The sequence below is a fragment of the Haplochromis burtoni genome, unplaced genomic scaffold (genome assembly GCF_018398535.1).
Source record: "Haplochromis burtoni strain Fernald_Lab_line unplaced genomic scaffold, NCSU_Asbu1 Contig_173, whole genome shotgun sequence".
Lineage (NCBI taxonomy): Eukaryota > Metazoa > Chordata > Actinopteri > Cichliformes > Cichlidae > Haplochromis > Haplochromis burtoni.
The window spans coordinates 203,505-225,771 of NW_024582534.1; the positions used below are offsets into that span (position 1 = coordinate 203,505).

Below are 22,267 nucleotides of genomic sequence, written 5' to 3' on the forward strand. Positions count from 1 at the left end.
TTGAGAAAAGTAACTCGAAATTTTGATTTATTAATTTGGAATTTCGAGTTAGCGCTGCCAATCAGTAATCTACGTGACTGACGTCATTTCCTCGTTACCCGGAAGCTGAAGCCCTCAGCTACAAATGCTACAGCTAAGCTACCGGTATTACATCCAGTCGTGAATGCACAGATTGCTGAGTGTTTTCAGCCTGGCTTCACAAATGGTGAAATCCGTGTTATTAGCTGAATCACGTGGTGTTGCTATCAGCAAACGCACTCGCGAAAGCGCCAATTTGTTGGGATCAGTTTTTGAGTGCGCGCCTCTGCGCCATATGCTTCCGGGTAACAAGAAAGCGACCTCATTCACGTAGATTTTTGATTGGCAGAGCGAACTCAAGATTTTGAGAAAATAACTCGAAATTTGGAGTTATGGATACTAGCTGTTTTGGTTTTTATTTAGTGGCGGAAACGGGCTTCCATATTCCGAGGATGGAAGTACAGACGTGGAAATGAGTGTAAGACGTTCTGCTTTGTAGTAGTCGAATGAATGACAACAAACTCAGTTTAATAAACATTTTGATCGAGCTCAAAAGTTGAAAATGGAAAAATCACAGTAATAAAAATCATCATTACAGTATGTACAACTTCAATGGCTGCCTAGACAAATATAATGCTACTAATCCTAAAACATGAATCTGGGACTAAAGAGCTGCCACTGAAAAATGAACTTTGCACCAAAGTGGATTCATCAGAAACACACAAACACTCTATAATCGTCTTGTTGGAAACGAATCCCATGAAGCTTTTATAGCTTCCACCTCTACACCGCAGAGGGGCCCAGTGTGCAGACATCGTGGCCTATTCTAATATACTTGATCATAACCAACCCTTCCTTATACACACTCGCGGTGCTTTCATGATTGATGTGTTACTGAGAGGCGGGGCAGTATGTTTGATTCATTCATTCACAGAACATGCAGAACAGTAGCAGGTTTATCCTGACTTGTTTCCAAATGAGGCTTGAAGACGATGCGTTCATGTGCCCTAAATTCCAGCGCGTTTTTTTTCCTTTCAGCGTTCGCTGCCATCAATCCTAAATATATGGATCAGGCACAGAGATGTGACACACGCAGATGGGTATGCTTGTGTGGAACCAGGTGCAAAGCATCACAAAGATGGATGAAGGTGCTGGAAATGAAAACGCCGAGATCTTCCTGCATATATGCAAATAAAGACAGGCGGCAGTGATTTAACGTGGAGCCTCCGCGTCTCCACCGAGCTCCAGACTTCCTGTTCAAACTGCACCACTTATTTTTCATTGCTACCTGGACCACGTTCTGCATCTCAAATCAGTCTCTCCATGGGCGGCGGCTGCGTGATGCTCCACATCTCCACCCGCGACCCTTCCTTCTCCTGCCGGCTGGGACTGTAGGTGCCGTGGGTGGCGCGGCGATTTAGGGCTACTACCGCACCCACAGAGGTCAGGACGATGGCCAGCAACAGGACGACGGACCCCAGACTGATAGACAGCAAGAGGTCAGAGGTCAAACCCTTCGAGGTCAGCTGAGGAGAAGAAAGACAGGGACGAGTCAGGGAGAGAGAGAAAAACGGCTCGTGCCAATGTTTTTGAGAACACATGCTTTATTCCCCCGCCTCCATTTCTCACACACTCCCTTCCTCTCCTGACTCCTTTACGCTACACCAGGCGCTCCAAGTGTGCTGCCAAAGTGTTGATGGATGTGTTTCCCAGCTCAGCAGGTGGGTTGCGACCACCAGGAGCCTCGAGTTGCTGCGGACTCAAACCTCCCTCCGTCTGCCGCCTCTCTCGCAGTTTGGCTGGCGCGAGCGTCAGCCCCAGCATCGCCACCGCGATTGCCAAGCCAACCAGATACGGTGCCAGCACGGCGGTCACCGGCGAGCTGTGTGGAGCACGCTCCGTCTGTGAAGGATCACACACACAGGCGCAATCTTTGCCGAGGATCCCATCAGCACACACACACACGCCCAAAATAACTCGAGCAAACATACGCACACAGCTCCTTCAAAGCAGCACTGAAAGCTGCAGAGTCTGAGTTGTATCTGTGGACTTTGATGACTTGCTAATATTCTTATCTAACTCAGACTTGTGGCCGTTTGAGCCTCGCACACATGCAGAATGCAGCATCCTGCACGCAAACGCACAGAAGCCGCTCACCAGTCAGACCCCAACGAATCAGGATGTACTTAAGCTTTCCAGCAGGGGGAAGCTGAGCAGCAGATGCCCTTAAACCTACATCAGCTGTGCTGGTTGGTGTGATAGTTGTGATTCTCTGAGCGCCTGCTACAACAGCACAACAGCTGTAAGTCTCACTCGGTAACACTTGCTGACAGCATCTTCATAACCGACACACGGGGCTGCGAAAAATTATCTCAGAAGTCAGCAAACTTTACAGCGAGCAATCAACATGGAAACATAATTCTAATAAAAACACAACCATCCGTATCCCGAGGCAAAAAATAACTTCTGCGCTCACGCTTGATGCTGTAGACATTAGTTTCTTCCCCCCTCGCTACAGGTTCTTTGTTGACTCCTGGAAAGTGCTTACCTGTCACTGCAGCACACTCGCCTGTCAGAGCGAGTGTGACACAAGCGAGCTGGAGCAGCCTGCAGCCAGGACCCGCCATCAGTCACCGACTGCCACACACAGACCCAGAGATGTCTAACTAACCAGTCTCTAAGGTACGTGTCGAGGCCACCCTGAAGCCTCTGCAGAGCGGCTCCGCACACAGAGACGGCGGCAGCAGTGCTTCCCTGCTGTCAGCACTATCAGCCTGCTGTGTGTGTGTGTGGCTGCCAGATAAGCTGCCCTCATAGGTTTCTGTGAAGAAGACCCAACTTGTGTGAATGCCACCAGCTCTCTGCTGAAAGTGCACTTCAGCGCCAGATGCTGCTTTTTTGCTGGCAAAGCACATTTCTTCCTCTGTGCTTATCTCGCGCTCCAAGGATGGCCACATCAGTGCCGACGCTGAAAAACTGCCTCCCATTTCCTCCCCCCGAAACTACCTGCGCTTGCAGAGGACACACACACACACGCAGACTTGTAAAAATACAAGATGGAAGAGAGCAGGTGTACACGGAGAGGCCGCTGCATGCACAGAAGTATGTGAGGATTACACTGGTAATCTTCAGGACACTGAGGCCGGAGGAGTCGCAGACGCATGTGTGACCAGATCCCAGCCCCGTCTGACATGTTCCAACCCACAGATACAGTAAACTATCCATATGACCTAATTATCATTTAGTCCCATTATATTTATATTTCCAACCCTCTTGTTAAGAAATTATAACAAGTATAAAAGGAAAGCGTTGTTCTCATGGTGATGGTCTTTATCTACTACTGTGTTCTGTTACGTCAGCTGCTCTGTCTGGTAATAGTTTTTAGCTTTCAATGCATCCATAGATTTACCTTTTTATAGCCATATCTGACTATTTTAGCTATTTTTATGCAGTTATTTCACCTTATTTGCCTCATGTTTGAAATGTAAAAATAATTTTAGCAGAAATAGATGTAAATTTCTCAGGATGTACTGCCGCTTAATTTCCTTTGTGGTAGTTTTCCATTATATTCATCTATATCTGCAAAGACCCGACTTTCCCTGGTAAGTACGGCATTAAACATTCATTTAACTATAATTTAAAGCCTTCCCTTCATACACATTGGTCAGTCATTCAGTCAAAACACAGAGCATTGTGTCAGGATGGGGAAATCTGAGGTTCGAGTGCAGCAGCAGTGCCTCTGTTACTGATGGCATATGAGAAAGCAAAACTTCCAAACAGCGGTTTTAAGACTAGATGTGAAAAACTGGGAGCCTGTCCTTCATGCACAGATAAAAACGCTGTAGCTGTGCGCTGTGTTTGTGTGCACTTGTGGCTATTCTGGGATAAACTCACTCGGCATCTTGTTAAATGAGATTAAGAGTCTATGTTTGGTGTGGCAGCTACCACCTGACCTCAGTGTGTCCACTCCTTCAAACGCAAACACACACTTAGAAAATCACTGAGAAGAGTTTGAACTTCAGCTGTAATTTCTCCTAATATGGATTTTTGAAGGGAAACGGACAAAATGTGCGATTATGTGAAGAAAAAGTTAGTCGAGAGAAACAAAGAGGACAGACGAGTACAAAACAATCAAGGCTGAAAGGTTTTTATTTGACAAGAACAAACAGAGAGACGACAGGCAGACAGGACACAACGATGGATTATGATGGAGGAAACAGACAAACAAGAAGTTACATGGATCATGCAGCATGATGTCAGCACAACAAGACTGAACGACAAACAATAAACACACAAAAGTCTACAGTGAGAGAGAGAGACATACAAAATGCAACGAAACGGTGACCACAGGAGCGGTGAATGTTGATAGGAAGCGTTGGCGCGGGGCCACGAGAGAATTTAGGCTTAAAATATCTGCGGCTCAGACAGCAAAGTGTTTTAGAGACGAAAAACTCCTTCTTTGGTACAAAACAGCACACAGTAGTCAGTCAGTCAGTCGGCGCAGTGCTCTGAACGCACATCAAGAACAAAGCGAGACATCTTGTTGTCTTCTAGCCCCTCTAGGTGCCTTTGTAACTACAACACTGTTTTTCATAGTTCACAAATGGATCCGCACGGAGCTCCCAGAATCCAGTTCAGACGAGACTGACAGGATAGCTTCACGGAGGAACCGTATAAATAACTCCGGTATCCGTAATGTTCCTCACCTCACTAAGTGCTTCCCTACACGAAACAATAACCCTCAGATTCATCCGTTTCTTCTCTGTACTGTCGGTGAGGGAAACGTGACAGGTGATGCCAAGAGAATTGTGATTGGTTATGACCTTTAGCTGCGACGAAACACCATCACCTCGTCTGTGATACTGTTTCTTATCATCTACTGCAACATGTACGTTTAATAATATGCATATATGCAGGTACATAACTATATTTAATAAGGTGCCGCTTATTTAATAGTATAATTTTAAGGCACAAGTCGTTCTGTGGTAACAGACTAGAGAAGTTCTGTGGAGTGTTTTGGATTATAGCCCGATCAATCAATCACCCATTTGAAAGCACCCTGACGCACGTGCACGCACAGACTCAGTCGTTTCCTCCCCAGTCCACCTCTGGCTCGTCGTCCAGCCTGAGGATCAGGTAGGAGAGCAGCTGGAAGAGGTTCTGCCACAAGAGCAAAGCCACGTAAAAGTAAATGTCGCTTACGTCCGTCTGGCACACGTCTCCGGCGTAGCTCATGTCGCACACGCAGACAAACTTGTTGATGAGGTTGCGGCAATAGCCTCCGTTCAGACACGGGTTGGACTTGCACTCGTCGACCTCCTGCTCGCACCTGAAACCACAGCATCACGGAAGAACTCAGACCACAGCCTCACTTCAATGAAATGCAGATAGAGTCCACAAATTCTATTGACGTTCTATTGTTCTTAAACCTGGTGTAATATTGGATAGTTCCCAAAAGTTCCCAGCATTACATTAGGGGAAAAGAGGTAAGAGAATCTGCATCATTTATTTATCCTCTTTGGGTGGAGGAGGCACTAATATCAGGCATGACGTGAGACACTACACGGATCAAAGAAACTGCACAGGAGCTGCTCGGCCATGGAAGCCGGAGGAATCTTGCACGCAGATTTTGTGCCGATGTTGATGTCAGAGGAGGTTTGGAAGCGTTGGAGACTTTTACGCACAAAAGCTTCAGCGCTCTGCGACTTGGTGATCTGTGACGTTACGTCGTTTGCCACTTCATAGATGAGTTGCTGTAACTTGCAGTAATTCCACAATCTGACATGGTGACAATATGTATTTGTCTTGTTTCCTACCGGTGCCCGATGAAGCCTGGTGGACAGTCGCAGGAGAGCTCGCGCTCGGTGCAGTTGCCTCCATTGAAGCAGGTGTAATTTCTGGTGTCGTCGCCGCACACAGAAACAGGAAGCTTTGGCCTTCTGTTGGAAAAGTTTAAAGCACAACTTTGTCAGTCTGCAGCTCGCATTGAAATGTTCAGCAGATTTGTTTCGCTGGCTTTATGTTTGCCGGAAGCAGAAGAGATGGCCGAGCGGGAGGTGCATTATTCAGCCTCCTGCTGTTCCCCACAGGGGAGACAAAGAGACTTAAGAAGCGACCAGGATAACAAGATTATAGCCCTCTGGCAACGAGTCACCAGCAGGACGTCAAATCACACGTGCAGGAATGAAAAAGCCAACTTCTTTCTCTTTGGCCTCTGTAACCTTCTGTTTGCCTCAAGCATCAACAGCTCTGCCGGCAACTTGAAGCTCATCCCTCAACGGTTACAAAACACACTCTCATTTGAACAATTTGATCATTTTAAACTACAGCTGTCACTCATTTGAAAGAGTGGTTGGCTCACTTTTAAAAGTGCTAATATTTGCCTTTGCTTTGCATTTTGTTCCACAAAAAACAAAAACGAGGGAAGGCTTCACAGCTGACATTTGAGAGACAAATATCTAACAGGAAACAAACACCTGGGAACACGTGAAAAATAAAATAATAATAGTAAAAAAAGCCACCAAAAAACAACAACTCACACATTTTTGACAACAATGTACCACGGAATTTCTTCAACGCGTTCGCTGCAGAGGAAACAGAGAGAAAGATGGTGAGGGGAGGAAGAAAGAGGCGCAAACAAACGAGACAAACAAAAGGAAGTCGTTTTCACACACAAACTTTAAAGCAGCCTGGATGTTCCCAGTAAAGGGAGATAGCTTGACTGGTGTGGCTTGCTTAGCGAGACACTTGCAAAGGTGTGCAAGAAACAAAAAAACGGAGGCAAAATGCAAGAGGCTGTGTGTTTACAGGATAAATGCTTGGAGGCGTTCCCCCCGCTGGGTCTCAGAGGCGAACGCGAGATGACAGAGGGGGAAAGAAACTGGCGCTGAACCAGAGAGCCTTGTGTAGTGAGCAGACTGGGGCCTTTTTCTGGCTGACACTAGAATAGAAATGCAGCTTCTGAGGCGCTCACCGCAGGCGTGGTTGAAATGCTGAACAGAGGCAGAGATGTGGAGACATTTTGCAGTGAACAATTGTGTTTGTGTTGTGCTGCAGTCCCCTGTTGGTGCAATTTTGTAGCATTTATTTGTGCATTTTGTGTTTCTAACCACAGCTTTCACTGCACTTCACAGACAAAGTCATCTTTGAAGAGTGAAATATTAATAAGGCGATTTCTTTCCCTCTTTGCTCATCTGCATTTTGCACACCCGCCCACTAACGTTTTATTTCACTCTGCTCTGCTTCGCTGCTTTACGACTTACCTTAGCAAACAGCTAAACTTACTTGCAGAGAGGTCCGGTGTAGTTCTCCGCACAGAGGCAGGCGTACCTGTCGGGCCCGTGCAGACAGGTGCCGCCGTGGGCGCACAGGTGGTTTTTGCACATGTCAGCCTCTTCCTCGCAGTTCGCGCCCGTGTAGCCAAGCTCACAGGTGCACTCGTAGCTCCACCCGGCGACGCTGCAGTTGCCGTGAACGCAGGGATTCGAAGCGCAGGTGTCCAAGAAGAAGTCGCAGTGTCTCCTGGCCCAGCCCTCGGGGCAGCTGCAGTTGTACGCGTTGAAGAGGTCCTGGCACTCCCCGCCATTCAGACAAGGGTTTGGATAACACACAGAGGCCCCGCCGCAGCCGACGAGCGGCGCTTGCGGCGACGTCTGGACGAACTGCTCCTCCTGCATGCGGGGGAGGTTCACGCCAGAAGAGCCAAAGTAAGAAAGGGCGATCCCACCCAGCTCCACGGTGCCCAGACAACCGGCGAGGGACCAGCCGGTGTGGGGGGCCAGTCCCCCCAAGAAGATGTCCACCCCCTCTCTGAGGAAGTCCAGGTTGCCTCCTCGGCTGGTGGAAGTGCTGGCTTCTTCGACGTCTTCATCGAGCACCAGAGTCCACCGAGAGGTTTGCTCCCACGGTGCTGCCATGAGAAAGCGGACACTGTGCCATTCGCCGTCGCTGACACTGCTCCTGCTGCTCAGGCTGACCGTAGATACGCCCTCCTCTTCGTAGGTGCTCTGAAGCTCCACGAAGAGGAAACCATCTTGGATGGAGACCGTGATGAAAGCGGAGCCCTCCTCGGCATGTAGGATCGCTGCATTACGCTTCCGTGTGCGCAGGTTTAGGGAGAGGCTTGTCAGGTTGCGGGATATGCGACCGTTCCCCCGGTAGGACAGCACGGTGCTGTTGTTCAGGAAAGTTGCATTGGAGTAACCTAGGAGACGAGGACACGAAACCTGCCGTGAATATTTGCACAACGTTCACTTTGTCATAAATGTTTTTGTTGTGTTTTAGTTGGCATGTCATTTACCGAGCACTGATTTCCTGAATCAAAATAGTAAACCTGTCAGTGTGGGGGGACTGATCCAGCGCTACACTGTATCAGCGTGGCAACATCATAGAAAAATAACAGTTTTTATTAGATACACTTAAATCTAAAATCCTGAGAAAATCACAAACACTTTTTATTATTGAATTATTATTGAACACGACTCTGCTGGTTGTATTTCCACAGACCAGCAGGTTGCTGAGTGTCTTTAATCACAGCTACTGATGTGTGATTTTCACCAGTTTATCACAGTTAATTGCTGCATTATGAGAAACAGACTGCATGTAATGGCCAACCAGACCCCGTTCAATCACAGACTGACAGACTGACTCCGCCTTAATGTTGGAGTGCTCGACAATCTCAGTGAAGTTTATCTTATTGGATAAAACAAATACTGGCAAAGTTTGTGGATATAATTTGATATTGAAAAAAGGTGATAAATCGCAAAATGTTAAAAACTGTAAGTGAACTGCGAGAGTATCGTATTGTGGGGTGCAGAGATGGGCAGTAATGCGTTACTGTAATCTGATTACTTTTTTCAAGTAACGAGTAAAGTAAGGGATTACTATTGCAAAAACGGTAATTAGATTACCGTTACTTTCCCGTAGGAACGCTGCGTTACTGCGTTACTAAAACCGTGATTTTTGCGAGAATGTGTAAGCGAGTGCGACGTTCGTGACAACAGCTGTGTGCAGATCAACAGTGGATCACATATCGAGTGCAGAGAGAGTATGAGCGTGCAGCGTTTAAAGCGTGGAAGTACTGACCTTACTTTGAGTTTGATTCCATAAAAAGTGACAAAAACATTAGTGTCCGCTGTGCGTGGGAAGAAAACTTCTTTTTACAGCGAAAAAACCCCTAAACTTCCAACAAGCACCGAGTAGCTACGACGTAATGGGAAACTCACAGAGAAACTCGCGGATTCTTCCACTGACCGCGGCACACCTGCACCAGGGTAACCCTCCGCCTACCCCACTCCTGCTTTACAGGTGAAAATAGAGCAACAGGACCGCTGAGTCTTTGACTTTATTTATTTTCTGCTGTGTTTTACTTGCATCTATTTGAAAGACTGAGTGTAAACACAAAAAATATTTTATTTTATGTGCTGGAATGTGCAGAAAATAGGTTTAAATGTTAAACTAATTTCTTCCAGTCAGAGAATGTTGCATATAATTAAATGTTTGCTTGATGCATAAAGTTAAAAGATTAAAACTAATAAAACAAGTTTTAAAAAGAGACTTTTCCATTTGATTACATTTTGTATGATGATTATGCAGAAAAAGTAGAATTGGGCTGAAAGATCTATCACTTTATCACCTCTTCAGGTTGTAAATCGTGTTTTTAAAAAGTAACTAAGTAATTAATTACTTTTGAAAATAAGTAATCAGTAAAGTAACGGGATTACTTTTTGGGGGAAGTAATCAGTAATTAGTTACTGATTACTTTTTTCAAGTAACTTGACCAACACTGGTGGGTGTCTGATGACTCCCACCTTTAGTCGGCAGTATGACAGCTACCTGTCTGATAACAGTAAAAACTATTTACTGGAAATACAAGCAGTAAATATCTGTATCTCTGTAATAATGGAGACACACAGCAAATCATCACTAATTCCAAAAAGAGGATAAGCTGGCATCAGACAGATCCTACTTTACGGATCACATAGGGAATACTGTGTGGGCAGATTAAGGCCAGTATATAACAGCGTTGAGTCACTTGGTTACATAGTAGCCAATTAAGACCATAAAGGCTAATCAAACAAACAAGGTCAAAGATTCGGTAACGTACATTCACTGGGCTCTTACGTAGCAGAGAAACACTTTTAGCCCAGAATACTGGATGCCGCTTATGCAAAAGGAAATCATTCAGAGCTTATCGTTCAGTGCGGTGTCTGTTTATTACTCTCGACCTTCGCTTTGCCTTTGAAGGCACTTGGACTTGACTTGGCACCACTTCAAGTGACTTTAAAACAGCTCTGCTTTTGTAACTGACGAATCCTCGAAGGTCACTCACATTCATAGCCGTGGTTCAGCATCCTGCACTCTGCATCTGTGGGGCACGGGGACAGCTCGCACCACTTCACCTCTTCACAGCGCCGCCCTGATGTGTTGGGGGGGCAGGTACAGGTGAAGTCGTCCCACTTGGAGTAGCACACCCCCCCGTTGAGACATGGATTCCTCTGACAAAGAGATACGGGGAATTTGTTTTAGGTTTGTGCTACGGATTTGATTTCAGAATTACAATATAGATTTAATATCTGTGTAATGTCCACACATACTACACCAACACTGTGTGCAGGGTGTTCACTCACACTGCAGATGTTGTCTCCAGAACACCCCACAGTTACGTTCTCCATGATCTCAAGAGGATAAGATCTCACTGTAGTGTCCAGCCCAAAGAACTGCAGCCTCCTGTCGCTGATCCTCAGGTCCTGAACGCAGCCTTTGAAATATCCACCGAACGCCGCGGTGTCCTTCGCCTCCAGCAGACCTCCCACATACACCGTGTCACCTGCTTGGACACCGACCGGCCTCACCTCCACACGCCCCTGTTCCTGAGCCCCCACATACAGCACGATAAGACCATCCGCCGCCACCTCTACGCTCACAAAGTGGGCTTCCCCATCGTCAATCGCATCCGCTGACTTCAGGCTTTCGTATTTATCGAGCTGAACTGAGACCTCGCCACCTTCCAACCACACGTGCAGGTAAGCGTTGCTGCTGTTGGCAAGCACCAAGAGGAGCCCGCCGCTCCTCCGCGTGCGCAGGAAGAAGGAGATGGAGAAGTTGTCGACCAGGTCATCAGTGACGGTGAACGCTGCAAAACTGTAAGCGTCCTCGTTCCCGAAGCGGGCAGTCACATGTTCTGCAGAAAGCAACAAAGGGGTGAACAACAAGTGAGCTGGATGAATGTCGGTACATAAAAAGACCTTTAGAGCTTTTCAGCTCGTCAGCACTGTGAAAGAAGGAGTCTGTGCTTTTTATCATTGGGTCAGGGGAAAAGTTCTGATTTCTCCATCTGTCTTCTGAAATCTGAAGTATTGAACAGCTGAGGGGTTTTTCCAAAAGGACATTCTTATTGGTCTACGCTAAGCTCTCTTAACAATGAGTCTATCAGGTGGAAGTTTAGGCCTGTCAGCACTTTCCATCCTAATCTAAAAAACTTGTATGTGTTAGCAGGTTAGAGTAGGTGTTTGGTTGATGTGCAAGTAAATGTTGGTCTAAATCCGCCCATCAGTAATCTTCTTTGAAAGACTCAACAGTCTTTGAAGCAGCCATGGAGGGAAAACTGATGAAAACTGTTCAACCCTGTAACATTTATTGTTCAGGTTATGATGTATCGATCGCAGCAGCCATTGGTTTACTGAGCACTCGCTATTTTACAGTCTGGCATTTGCTTGCATGTCAGTCCCAAAATAGATTGCCTTAATCTAGTTCTTCACATAAGAGGATCTTCCCCCTTAGCGTGACTTTTGACAGATTTCATCTCCGACCTCGTGTCTCCTGACTCACCCAAGCAGCTAAAGGTGCTTTTAGTGCGCCACTTTCGGAATTTGATAAGCGAGACCTTGAGTTCTTTCCTGCATGCCCAACAAGTGGGTTAACCCCCCCCCCCGTGTCTTACGGTTGCAAACTTACCCTCCTCACAGTCGTGCCCCTCATAAGGCCTGGCACACCGGCACTCGTAGCTCTGCCACATGTTTACGCACTCTCCTTTGTTTTGGCACGGCACATCCAGGCAGCGGTCCCTGTAGCTGCAGCCCGGGGACACGTTGACAGCTGAGTCGCTCAGCCACTGCTCGGGGATGACGAGCTGCCAGTCCACAAACACGTCCCGCATGCATCCGATGAATGGAGTAAACGCATCGTACTCGCTGAGGCCGCTCGAGTCTCGAGGCATTCCTCCAATAAAAGTGCTCTGAGGGGATGAAACAAACCCCACCAGCCAGCTTTGGACTGCAGCCGCTTTGTGGCACAACTGGCTCGCACACCCCACAGCATCATTAAGGAGTTTAAGGCTTAGCACCCAGTTTCCAAGCACAGCCTCTACAGAATACCACTTTCCATCTGTGACGTTGTGCGGAAGCTCGAGAACCTGGCTCGGGCTTTCCGCCCCAGCAGAGGCCTCCCTCCTCAGCGTGAGACGCAGCTGCCCCCCCTCCAGCTCCAGGCTCAGCTGCAGACCGCTTGTGATGGTGTGAAACAACAGAGCTCTAGGCAGAAAAGTCTTGAAGCTGAGAATGATGTTGCAAGTCACTTCAGTATCCACTAGGGGGCTCTCCAGCAGCAAGTAACCTTTGCGCTCGAAGGTAAAAGCTGTAGGGGTCATACAGAGAGGCCCGGCGTACCCAGGTGAGCAGGAACAGGTGTACCCATGAGTCCCATCCAACAGGAAAGGAGAGCAGGAGCCTTGGTTCTGGCATTCATGGCCTTCACAACCCACTAACTTCACATCGCAGTTAACACCTCCGTAGAGGATGCCATCACGACTGGGCTTGAGGCAGTGGCAGGTGTAGCCCCCAATGTGACCCTCGCATCTGCCCCCATTCTGGCACGGACTGGGCTCGCACTGGTTTATCACCTCCTGGCAGAGGGAGCCTGTAAAAGAGGCACACAGCACAAACACGTACACACAATTAAACACTGTTACTACAGCTGTTATATAACAACAGACATGTTTCCAGGTATAAATGAGGTTCTGGATTATTATTCCCACTACACTTGTCTCCCTGTTTACCACTCGTGGTACCAGGTAAACTATCTTCTGCAGTCAAGTGAGCCCACCTGACTCTCAGCTGTTAAACATCAACACACCTGCTTTGTTTTTTGCCCTCTACACCACCACAGCACAGTTTCCTCTCTTTACGTTTGTATGTACAGCTCTACGCACATGCTGTAGGTGGTGAAATTTGCTGCTTCGGTCAAATTCAATCAGTCACAAGTTACTTGTTTTGATTAGGCAATAAGCAAAGATGACAGACAGGTGTAACTCAATGTGTATTATGTAACACTAAAGCTACTGGTACCGCTGTTACCTGTTCCAAGCAACCAAATCCCCAAAATCCATGGCGCAGGTGTCCACATCATGCCGTCAGGTTTCCCCCCAGAAAAGCCTCAAAGTTGTCTAACAGCACCATGTTATGTGGTGTGTGTGTTTATGGGTCCTCACGGCGGACGCCTGATCCTTGTCTGCTTCTCTAAAGCATGAAGGGCTAAATAGCTCCAGTCAGGAGACCAGAAAAGCCACATCCCCGGGGATTAAGCTAATGCTATTTGGCCACCTTACTGAGTCAGTGCCCTGCAACTTGCAGAGTCCATTTCTAGAACACAGTCTCAGCAGGCATCAGCTCACACTTCGTACCGACGCCCCCGGATCAAGCAGTCTTGCGCAAGCAGAATTTGAAGCTTTTCCAACAGAAAGAAAACTTTAATTTGATGAAACAAGCCCGCTGCTGTGTTTCCCTCAGAAACGCCAACACTTACTGTATATTATGTTACCGCTTAAGTAACATGCGGTCAGTTGTACCTACTCACCAAATATTCTACATTTATTTTAGATTTAGTTAGTGTGACAAAGTGTGTTTGTGTGTGTTTTTAAACTACCACCAGGGGGCACCACAGTGAGCACATTTCAGCACCTGACAGCTGTTCATGCTGTCATTTTAATCTGGGCATAAACGCTGTCCATGGTCCTGTTTCTGGATCCATCTGAAGACACCACGTATTCCTTCATCTTCATTTCTTCAAGCTGATTTTGCTTTTTCTGATCAATTAACTCTTTAAAAAGTGGAACCGTGCGAAGGCATGTATATCTTTTAGATCACTGCCCTCAATTAACATGGTTTGTTAATGATTACAAGCTCTTTATTCAGATGCCGCATTACAGTTATGAACAGAATAATTCGTTTAGTGCTTCAATGTTATGCTCGATCACGTCTGGATTCTCAGAGAAGTTCAACATGCCGGCTCAAAATTTGTGAATCAGCACAACTTTGGTGATTTTTGGAGGTCGGTCATTATGAACACAGATCCATTCATACGTGTCAGAGTCCAAGTCTTTCAAACCGTGATTGACTGAGATATGACCGGTTCAGTTTGTCAAACGAAAATGACCTACCTGTTGTTCCTGGGGGACACCTGCAGATGTAACCTGCAGACTGTTTGTGGTCATAGCTTTCAGGCAGAAGAGGCTCACTGCCATACAAGGCATGCCAAGATCTCTCAATGCAGCTGCCGCCATTTCTGCAAGGGCCGCTGCCACACTCACTGATGTCTGTCTCACAATGACGGCCCTCAAACCCTGGAACGAGGAAGGATATTTAATGTGATCAACACTATATATGATGTTCGTTAAAGATGACACGGGGACAGGCTGTTCTGGACAGAGCAGGTGTGAATAAGTTCAAATGCCTCAGTGTCCTTGTTTATTATTCTCCACATTATTTGACCAAGAGAAGAGCTTCCTTTACCAGGCCAGCATTCACAGGTGTAGTTCCCTCCATTGTCCTTACAGATGGCGCTATTAAAGCAGGGTTCAGAGTAGCAAGGCGGTAGAGGTGTCTCACAGTGTGGGCCGGTGAAGGCTGTTTGAGAGCAGTCACAGCTGTAACTGAGACAATAACATAACAAGACAGTCGGAGTTTGTAATTTACATTAATAAAGTTATTTAAAACATTTCCTTTGCTTTGTTTATAGATCTCATTAGAAGCTACTCATTTTTGAAAGACCACACTACTTACTCATTCACTCCATCTATACACAGAGCCCCGTTTTGGCAAGGGTGCTCTTGGCACTCATCAGTGTTGATTTCACACTGTTGTCCTTGGAAACCGGTGAGACAGGTGCAAGTGAAGCCACCAACGTAGTCATGGCAACTGCCTCCGTTGAGGCATGGCCGTGACTGACATTCGTCAATCTGGATCTCACAAGTAGCACCTGTGAACATCAAAGCAGTACAGATGTCAGAGGGCAGGCGAGCCTGAGGGCAGAGGGTGGAAACGAAGAAAGCTTTCATGTGGACTGGTGTGCTGTGCTGTGCTGTGATGTGAGGATTCCTCTTTTATCTCATAGCAAAGCTTTTTGTTGTTTTCCCAAAAACACTCAAACTATGGAAGGGAAAACAACATATGCAATGTTTCCTTTATGTATCCCCAAAAAAAAGGTGATTAATGCTCTCATGGTCCATTCAACAGCTACTAACATGGATGGCATTTAATATAGACAGAACACATTTAAACTGGGGTAACACATTTTTGACACTGTTTTCTTGAATAACTAAAACTGTGTAGGATTCTTTAGTTCCCAATAACACATTTTAGGATTGAAATGATGTGGCTTTACATAAAGATGCTGACCTGTGAAACCAGGAGAGCACAGACAGGAGAATCGACCCACTCTGTCCTCACAGGTTCCTCCGTTCCTGCAGGGCTGTGAAGCACACTCGTTCACATCAATCTGACAGTGAGAACCCTGAAAGCCCGGCACACAGAAACAAGAGTAGCTATCGCCACGGGTTCGACAAATCGCCTGGTTCTGGCAAGGGTTTGGGGAGCACTGGTCCACAATTTGAGGCAGCTTGTCCAGAACAGCACCTGAGAACAGATGGTGATTTTATATATGAGAATACAACAACATTATTCACACATGTAAAACCCAATATATGCAGTGCTGTGTAGGACAATTTTCCTCCTTTCTCTGTTTGCATATTTGTTTCACAGCTGAGCAAATACAAAATTCAGTTTTTTAAATAAAGATTTCATTTAAAAGTTATCGGCAGCTTCATGGCTCATTGTGTAAGAGTGAAAGTAAATCTAATACCTGTTTGTGCCACCTTGGCAGCAAGAATCGCAATCAAGCCTTTGTGATATGAGCCAATGACTCTTTCACATCCCTGTGAAGGAATCTTGCACCGCTCTTCTTTATAGAATTGTTTTAATTCAGACAGATTAGAGGGGTTTTTGAGCATGAACAGTCTGTTTAAGGTTATGCCAGTTTATGATGATCAGATTTTAGTCTGTACTTTGACTAGCCCACTCCAAACTCCTCATTTTGTTCCTATTTTAGCCATTCAGGGGTCACTTTGTTTCAGATCTTTATCCTGCTGCATAACTCGAGTATGTTTGAGCTGCAGGGCACAAGCTGGGTGGACAGTCACCTTCAGGATTTTCAGGAGTTCACAGTTCAGTCAATTATGGCAAGTCATCCAGGTCCTGAAGCAGATCATCACACTACCACCACCATGTTTCACTGCAGGTGTCCATCCGTCCATCCGTCTGTCTAGCCATCCATCTATCCATCTATCTGTCATCCATCTGCCCATCCGTCCATCCATCCGTCCGTCCGTCCATCTGTCCATCCGTCCATCCGTCCGTCCATCCATCCATCTGTCCCATCCCATCCTCCATCCATCCGTCCATCCATCGCTATCCATCCCTATCCATCTATCTGTCTACGTCCATCCGTCCATCCTGTCCTCCTCCATCGTCCGATCCGTCCATCCAGTCCGTCCGTCCATCCATCGTCCATCCATCACCCGTCCATCTCATCCATCATCGTCCATCCATCCATCTCCATCTAGCCATCCCATCTGTCCAGCTCCATTACCATCATCCTCCATCCATCCATCCCATCCATCATCCGTTCATCCATTCATCGTCCTCCATCATCCATCCATCCATCATCCATCCATCTTCGTCCCCCTTTATCCTCTTCCGTCCCATCCATCGCATCCATCGTCGTCCTCTGCCGTCCAGTCCATCTGTCCGTCCATCCGTCATCCTCCATCCTCATCCATCCATATCCTCCGTCTCATCGTCACCATCCATGTACCCATCCATCCATCCATCCATCCATCTGTCCCATCCATCCATCCGTCCTTCCATCCATCCATCTCATCATCCATCTCCATCCTCTCCTCCATCCATCTCTGTCCATCCATCTCTATCCATCTCTCATCCATCCATCCATCCATCCATCTGTCCATCCCATATCCATCTCCATCCATCCATCCATCCATCTATCTGTCTGTCCATCTATCTGTCTGTCCATCCATCTCCATCCATCATCTGTCCATCTCCATCCATCCATCTGTCCATCTCCATCCGTCTCCGTCCATCCATCATCCATCGTCCATCCGTCCATCCATCCATTTCCATCATCCATCATCCATCCATCTGTCCATCATCCATCCTCGTCCATCCATCCATCCATCCATCCATCCAATCTGTCCATCTATCTGTCCGTCCATCATCTGTCCATCATTCCATCCATCCATCCATCCGTCCATCCTACATCTATCTGTCCATCCATCTGTCCGTCCATCCATCCATCCATCTCTCCATCATCCATCCATCCATCGTCCATCCATCCATCACCATCGTCCATCGTCATCCTCCATCATCCGTCCATCTGTCCATCCATCCATCCATCCCATCGTCATCCATCCTCGCTTCCGTCCATCCATCACATCGCCATCCATCTGTCAGCTCCATCCATCCATCCATCATCCTCCATCCATCTGTCATCTCATCCTGTCCATCCATCCATCCATCTCATCCTCCATCCATCCATCTCATCCGATCCATCCATCCATCCATCCATCCATCATCCATCATTCCAACGTCATCATCATTCATCATCCATCATCCGTCTAGTCCATCCATCCATCAGCCATCATCTGTCCAGTCCATCCTCATCATCTGTCCATCCATCCATCACTCCGTCCATCCATCCGTCCATCCGTCCATCTATCTGTCATCCATCATCTGTCCATCCATCCATCTGTCTATCCTATTTCTGTCCATCCATCCATCCTCCTTCCATCTGTCATCTGTCTGATACATCCATCTCATCTGATCTCATCCACCATCTTCATCTTCATCATCAATGTAAACTGTAGGCGCACACAGTGCCATCCATCCATCCATCTCATCTTCATCACATCCATCCTCTGTCCATCCATCTATCCTCCATCCATCTGTCTGTCTGACTGTCTGTCTATCTATACATCTGTCCATCCATCGTCCATCCTCCTATCTATCTATCATCCATCAATCCGTCTGTCCGTCCATCTCCATCCATCTTCTCATCTGTCCATCCATCCTCCATCCGTCTATCTATACATCTGTCCATCCATCCATATGTCCATCCGTCCATCTCCATCCGTCCATCCGTCCATCCAGTCTTCATACAGCCATGTAATATCTACAACATTTCTATAAAAAGATCCAGATTTTAAGTATTGGGTAAATGTTTATCAGTCTCGAGGCACTCCAGATGGAATATGTGTCCAACAGTACTTCAAAACAACTGTTTGCACGAGTGCCCACTGAATGATCCTGATCTGTTTTATTTCAATCACGTCTAACACGAAGCTCTTTTATCTCTCTTTAGCTTTGATTAAAGAAAAAAATGATTAGCAGTTGTTGTAACAAGGGCTTTAAATTCAAGGGCCTCTCAAGGCGTTGTGGCCGGCTGCCACAGAAACCAGTTTCACTGTTTGGGTTTAGCATTCCTTCTATTTCCATGGTGACAGCATCCAACCGAACATCTGAGCCATTTATTGCTCTACTCGTTATGGTGTGTTTTAATGAGGAGGATTAAACAGCACAATGATACAGCTTTGGGTTTAGCTCTCATGTCAGCATGGACATGATATAACTAGTAATTAGAGGGTAAGCACTTGATTTTCTTGTGTAACTGCAATTATAAGCAGCTGTTATCAAGTTATGCATGCCTCAAACACTTATCATCCATATTAATCTTACTCAAAAATGTTTAGATTTTAGTTTACAGACTTTTTTGTTTCTGTCCTCATCAGCAGCAGTCACATACAGTCACAGCTTCCATGACTGGGCAACATGAGGAGACCTTTTTAGTCTGGTAGATAAAGAAATGGGTTCAGCCGAAGAAGAGGAATAACATCACACGGTATGATTTCAGGCATAAATTCTAAATCTGTGCTGTTAGTCACTCGTGCACCCAGACAAGCTCTAAAAGTTAAAGTTTCACTGTGACCTGCAAAACTAAACTTTCTTTAGAATCTGTGTTAAAGCGTTGCTATTTTTCTTCCTGACTGAATTCCTCTATCATGTCTGCCTGGAGACTTACTGCCTGCAGCTTTTACATATACAAAAAAGCATCAAACATAAATAGCTACAGGCAAGGCTGCTCAAAGTTGTTGTACTGCAGGCAGAACAAATGGGACAACCTCAGAGATCCATCCATGGAGCATAAGGGGGCATCGTATGTACTGTTTTTCATAGTTTTAAAGAATGTGCCATGACTCTAATCAGTACATTCACACTGATATTAGATAGCATGAAAGTACTTTTTTTATTGGTGCAACTGTTTTTGTGGTTTTCAATCTTCTGTCGTTGTTTGGTTCCAGCCTTATTAGTTTGTGTTAAGTTACACCTTTAGCACCTGCGTATACATCATCCAGTCACTTATCAGTAGTCACTATATCTGTGACTGTTGCCTGTTCATCACAGTGCTCTTCTTTGTGTTCCAGTGCCTGCTTTACATTTATTGGACTGTCCTGCCTTGGGGTTTGAGACTTTCTGCCTTTTCCTGTAAGTTTCAGTCAGTTTCTTCGTTAGAGCTTGCTTGAGTATCTTTCTTTTTTTCTTCTTATTTTAGAAACCACCTGCCCCCCTTGTGTCTGCACTTCTAACCTCTTGAGTAAAGGAAGCCAGGGAGATGTTATCCTTTAAGCCCTGACCTAGGAACTCTCGACCTGACCAGATTAAGGACTTGCTTTACACTCCTCATTACCTCCTTTGTTTTGGGAGAAAGTCTACAGAATTGTTTATTGTGTGTGTGCAGAAAGGCCCCACGGCGTGTGCACGACAGCCGTCGTGAGCTTGACGATTTGAACAGCCCATACTGTCTTAGCAGGAAGTCATTTGAAATTCAGTAGATAAATTTGTGGGGAGGCTGAAATTCGGTCACTGCTGCTGAATCAACTCAAATTTTACTCATCCTAAAACTGAGTTCGCTGCAGTACCTCGAGGCTTTTGGACCCTGTTCTTGTCTTGTTCTGTCTCTCTCTACGTTGTTCCACATTACTGGTTAACTTCTCTCTTTTAATCATTTCGGCTGTGTTTGCTGCCAGTGTTCTTCCCTATGTTTCCTGTGTTTGCCTTCTTTATCTCTTACTAAACTCCCGTTGTTATCAAAGTTATTAAAGCCTAACAATCTTTCTTTCTTTTTTTGCAACAAAGTTGTCTCCCTCTTTTGTGTTTATATTACTATTGCACAGGCTGGAGTCTATAAATTCAGTCCTGCTGATGTGAGCAGAGATTTTACAATAATATTCACACACCCTTAAAGAGCACAATCAGGCTCAGAGACTATTGAGGCTCAGAAGAGCGCAATTAGGCTCCACTTGGCGCAATCTTTTTAAAATCAGCTATCATTTATCTGTCATTGGCGGAGGTCAATCAGTTTCACAGCCAGCCAGCAGGACTCTCCAGGAGCAGCTTATACATGTCTAGACTTGGACCGGGGGGGTATGATGGAGATCGAGCATATTCTCTGACCACATGTCTGTATCATTACAACAAATATTGATATGTTATAGACTCTGAAACAATCATTCTGACAGTTATTTCAGTTATATTAAAAATGTTATATTGGTGGTATAATTGGAATGCATTGAAATGGCAACAGGTGGTTCCCATTTCACTCTTTATTCAGCTCACTGTATTCAGTCTATATCCTGAGGCCGAGTTCAGAGTATTCAGAGCCATTTGTGTCTGTTTGAGATACAGCTCCAGCCAACTGCACATCCCCTCCCACAGCATGTAAGGCTTTTTTCATATGCAAATACCTCCCAAGGGTCTTTGTGTGGACCTATCTGCAGGCCCTTAAATGGCACATGCGTGGCACCTGACATCTCCTGATGCACGTAGCTGGTGTATGCATCTGTTTGTTTTGGCGGTGATAAGAATGCTGCTATTTGGTGTTTTGGACAGGAGCAGAGACAAATAGCATCCTCTTTTGTCCCCCTCCCCAAACCCACCCCCAGTCTTCCCACCCCGTTCATGGGTCACTATGCTACCCCCCATTGTTAGATGTCTTTTAGTCATCTTTAGCTTTTCAATCCTTAGAAAATGTGCAGAGATTAGTGTAGTCAGTGATGTCACCGCTCAGTCTTGTAATTAAAATTCTTAGCATGGACCGGTTGAAATGCAAGCCCACCAATAAACTCAGATTCAACACAGCTTTCTAAAAGTATTAGTATTATAATCATGCAGGTTTTCTTGCTGGTTTCTGAGAATGCATTCTAAAAGAATAAATACTAGGATGTAATATTTTATCACCAGTGTCTGAAACTCACTCTGGTTTCATACTGGACAAGTGCAGAAATCTGGTGTGGGGCTTGAATATATCATGACAATAAACTAAACCTCGAGGTAACTGAAACTCAACTCTGACACTAATTGTCTGAAAAGGAGTCACTTACCCTCTGTCGCAACCAGTGATGAGATGAGCAGTGTGCATGAAAGGAACGCAAAATGACGAAAGCGAATTAAATCCATAATCATGACAGGAAACCATCCTGTGCTCAAGTCTAGCCATACGCTGCGCTCTTACTGCAGATTGCTCCGTTTCTGCCTCGCAGTAGCGCCGTTGTCAACTCCAGATCCACTTGATGCACACTTCTCTGGCTGGAGCACCACCAAGAGCTCCCATAGCCCAGGAATAACAAAGACGGCGTGCTGTTCACCGGGGCACAGGCTGGGCTGCACACACCGAGCAGTGACAGATCACCACAGGGCAGTCTCATTAGAGAAAAAGAACTTTTCATAAATAACACAATGAATAATAAATATCACAATAGAAATATTCTATTCAATTAAGACCAGTTCCTGAGCCATTAATGAATCAAATGACGAGCCAACGACTTCACATTTTACTTATTTGTTTA

The 22,267-nt window shown here is 45.9% G+C and overlaps 1 protein-coding gene across 4 annotated transcripts; it reads right to left on the bottom strand.

Annotated features, from left to right (window-relative positions):
* Nucleotides 1-168: 168 nt before the first annotated feature.
* crb1 (crumbs cell polarity complex component 1) lies at nt 169-22,074 on the bottom strand. Of its 4 annotated transcripts, XM_005933791.3 has the most exons (13): nt 21,803-22,074; nt 15,690-15,926; nt 15,075-15,270; nt 14,805-14,944; nt 14,453-14,635; nt 11,974-12,933; nt 10,647-11,200; nt 10,349-10,514; nt 7,303-8,221; nt 6,558-6,602; nt 5,835-5,957; nt 5,221-5,347; nt 169-1,544 (listed from the first exon to the last, which is right to left on the bottom strand). In XM_005933791.3, exons 1-13 carry the CDS (start codon nt 21,882-21,884, stop codon nt 1,326-1,328), a joined length of 3,951 nt encoding a protein of 1,316 aa, XP_005933853.1. In that variant the 5' UTR covers nt 21,885-22,074; the 3' UTR covers nt 169-1,325. The 4 variants fall into 4 exon arrangements, with proteins under 4 accessions (XP_005933853.1, XP_042081448.1, XP_005933854.1 ...); XM_042225514.1 differs by lacking the exon at nt 6,558-6,602; XM_042225515.1 differs by lacking the exon at nt 169-1,544 and having other exon boundaries at nt 4,150-5,347.
* Nucleotides 22,075-22,267: the final 193 nt, after the last annotated feature.

Coding starts and splice junctions, on each gene's coding strand:
- crb1 (XM_005933791.3), bottom strand. CDS start 21,884: ATGATTATGGATTTAATTCGCTTTCGTCATTTTGCGTTCCTTTCATGC. Junction 8,222..10,348: donor GCTGAACCACGGCTATGAAT/GTGAGTGACCTT, acceptor CTCGTCTCCTAG/GTTACTCCAATGCAACTTTC. Junction 5,958..6,557: donor TACATTGTTGTCAAAAATGT/GTGAGTTGTTGT, acceptor CTTTTCCAACAG/AAGGCCAAAGCTTCCTGTTT.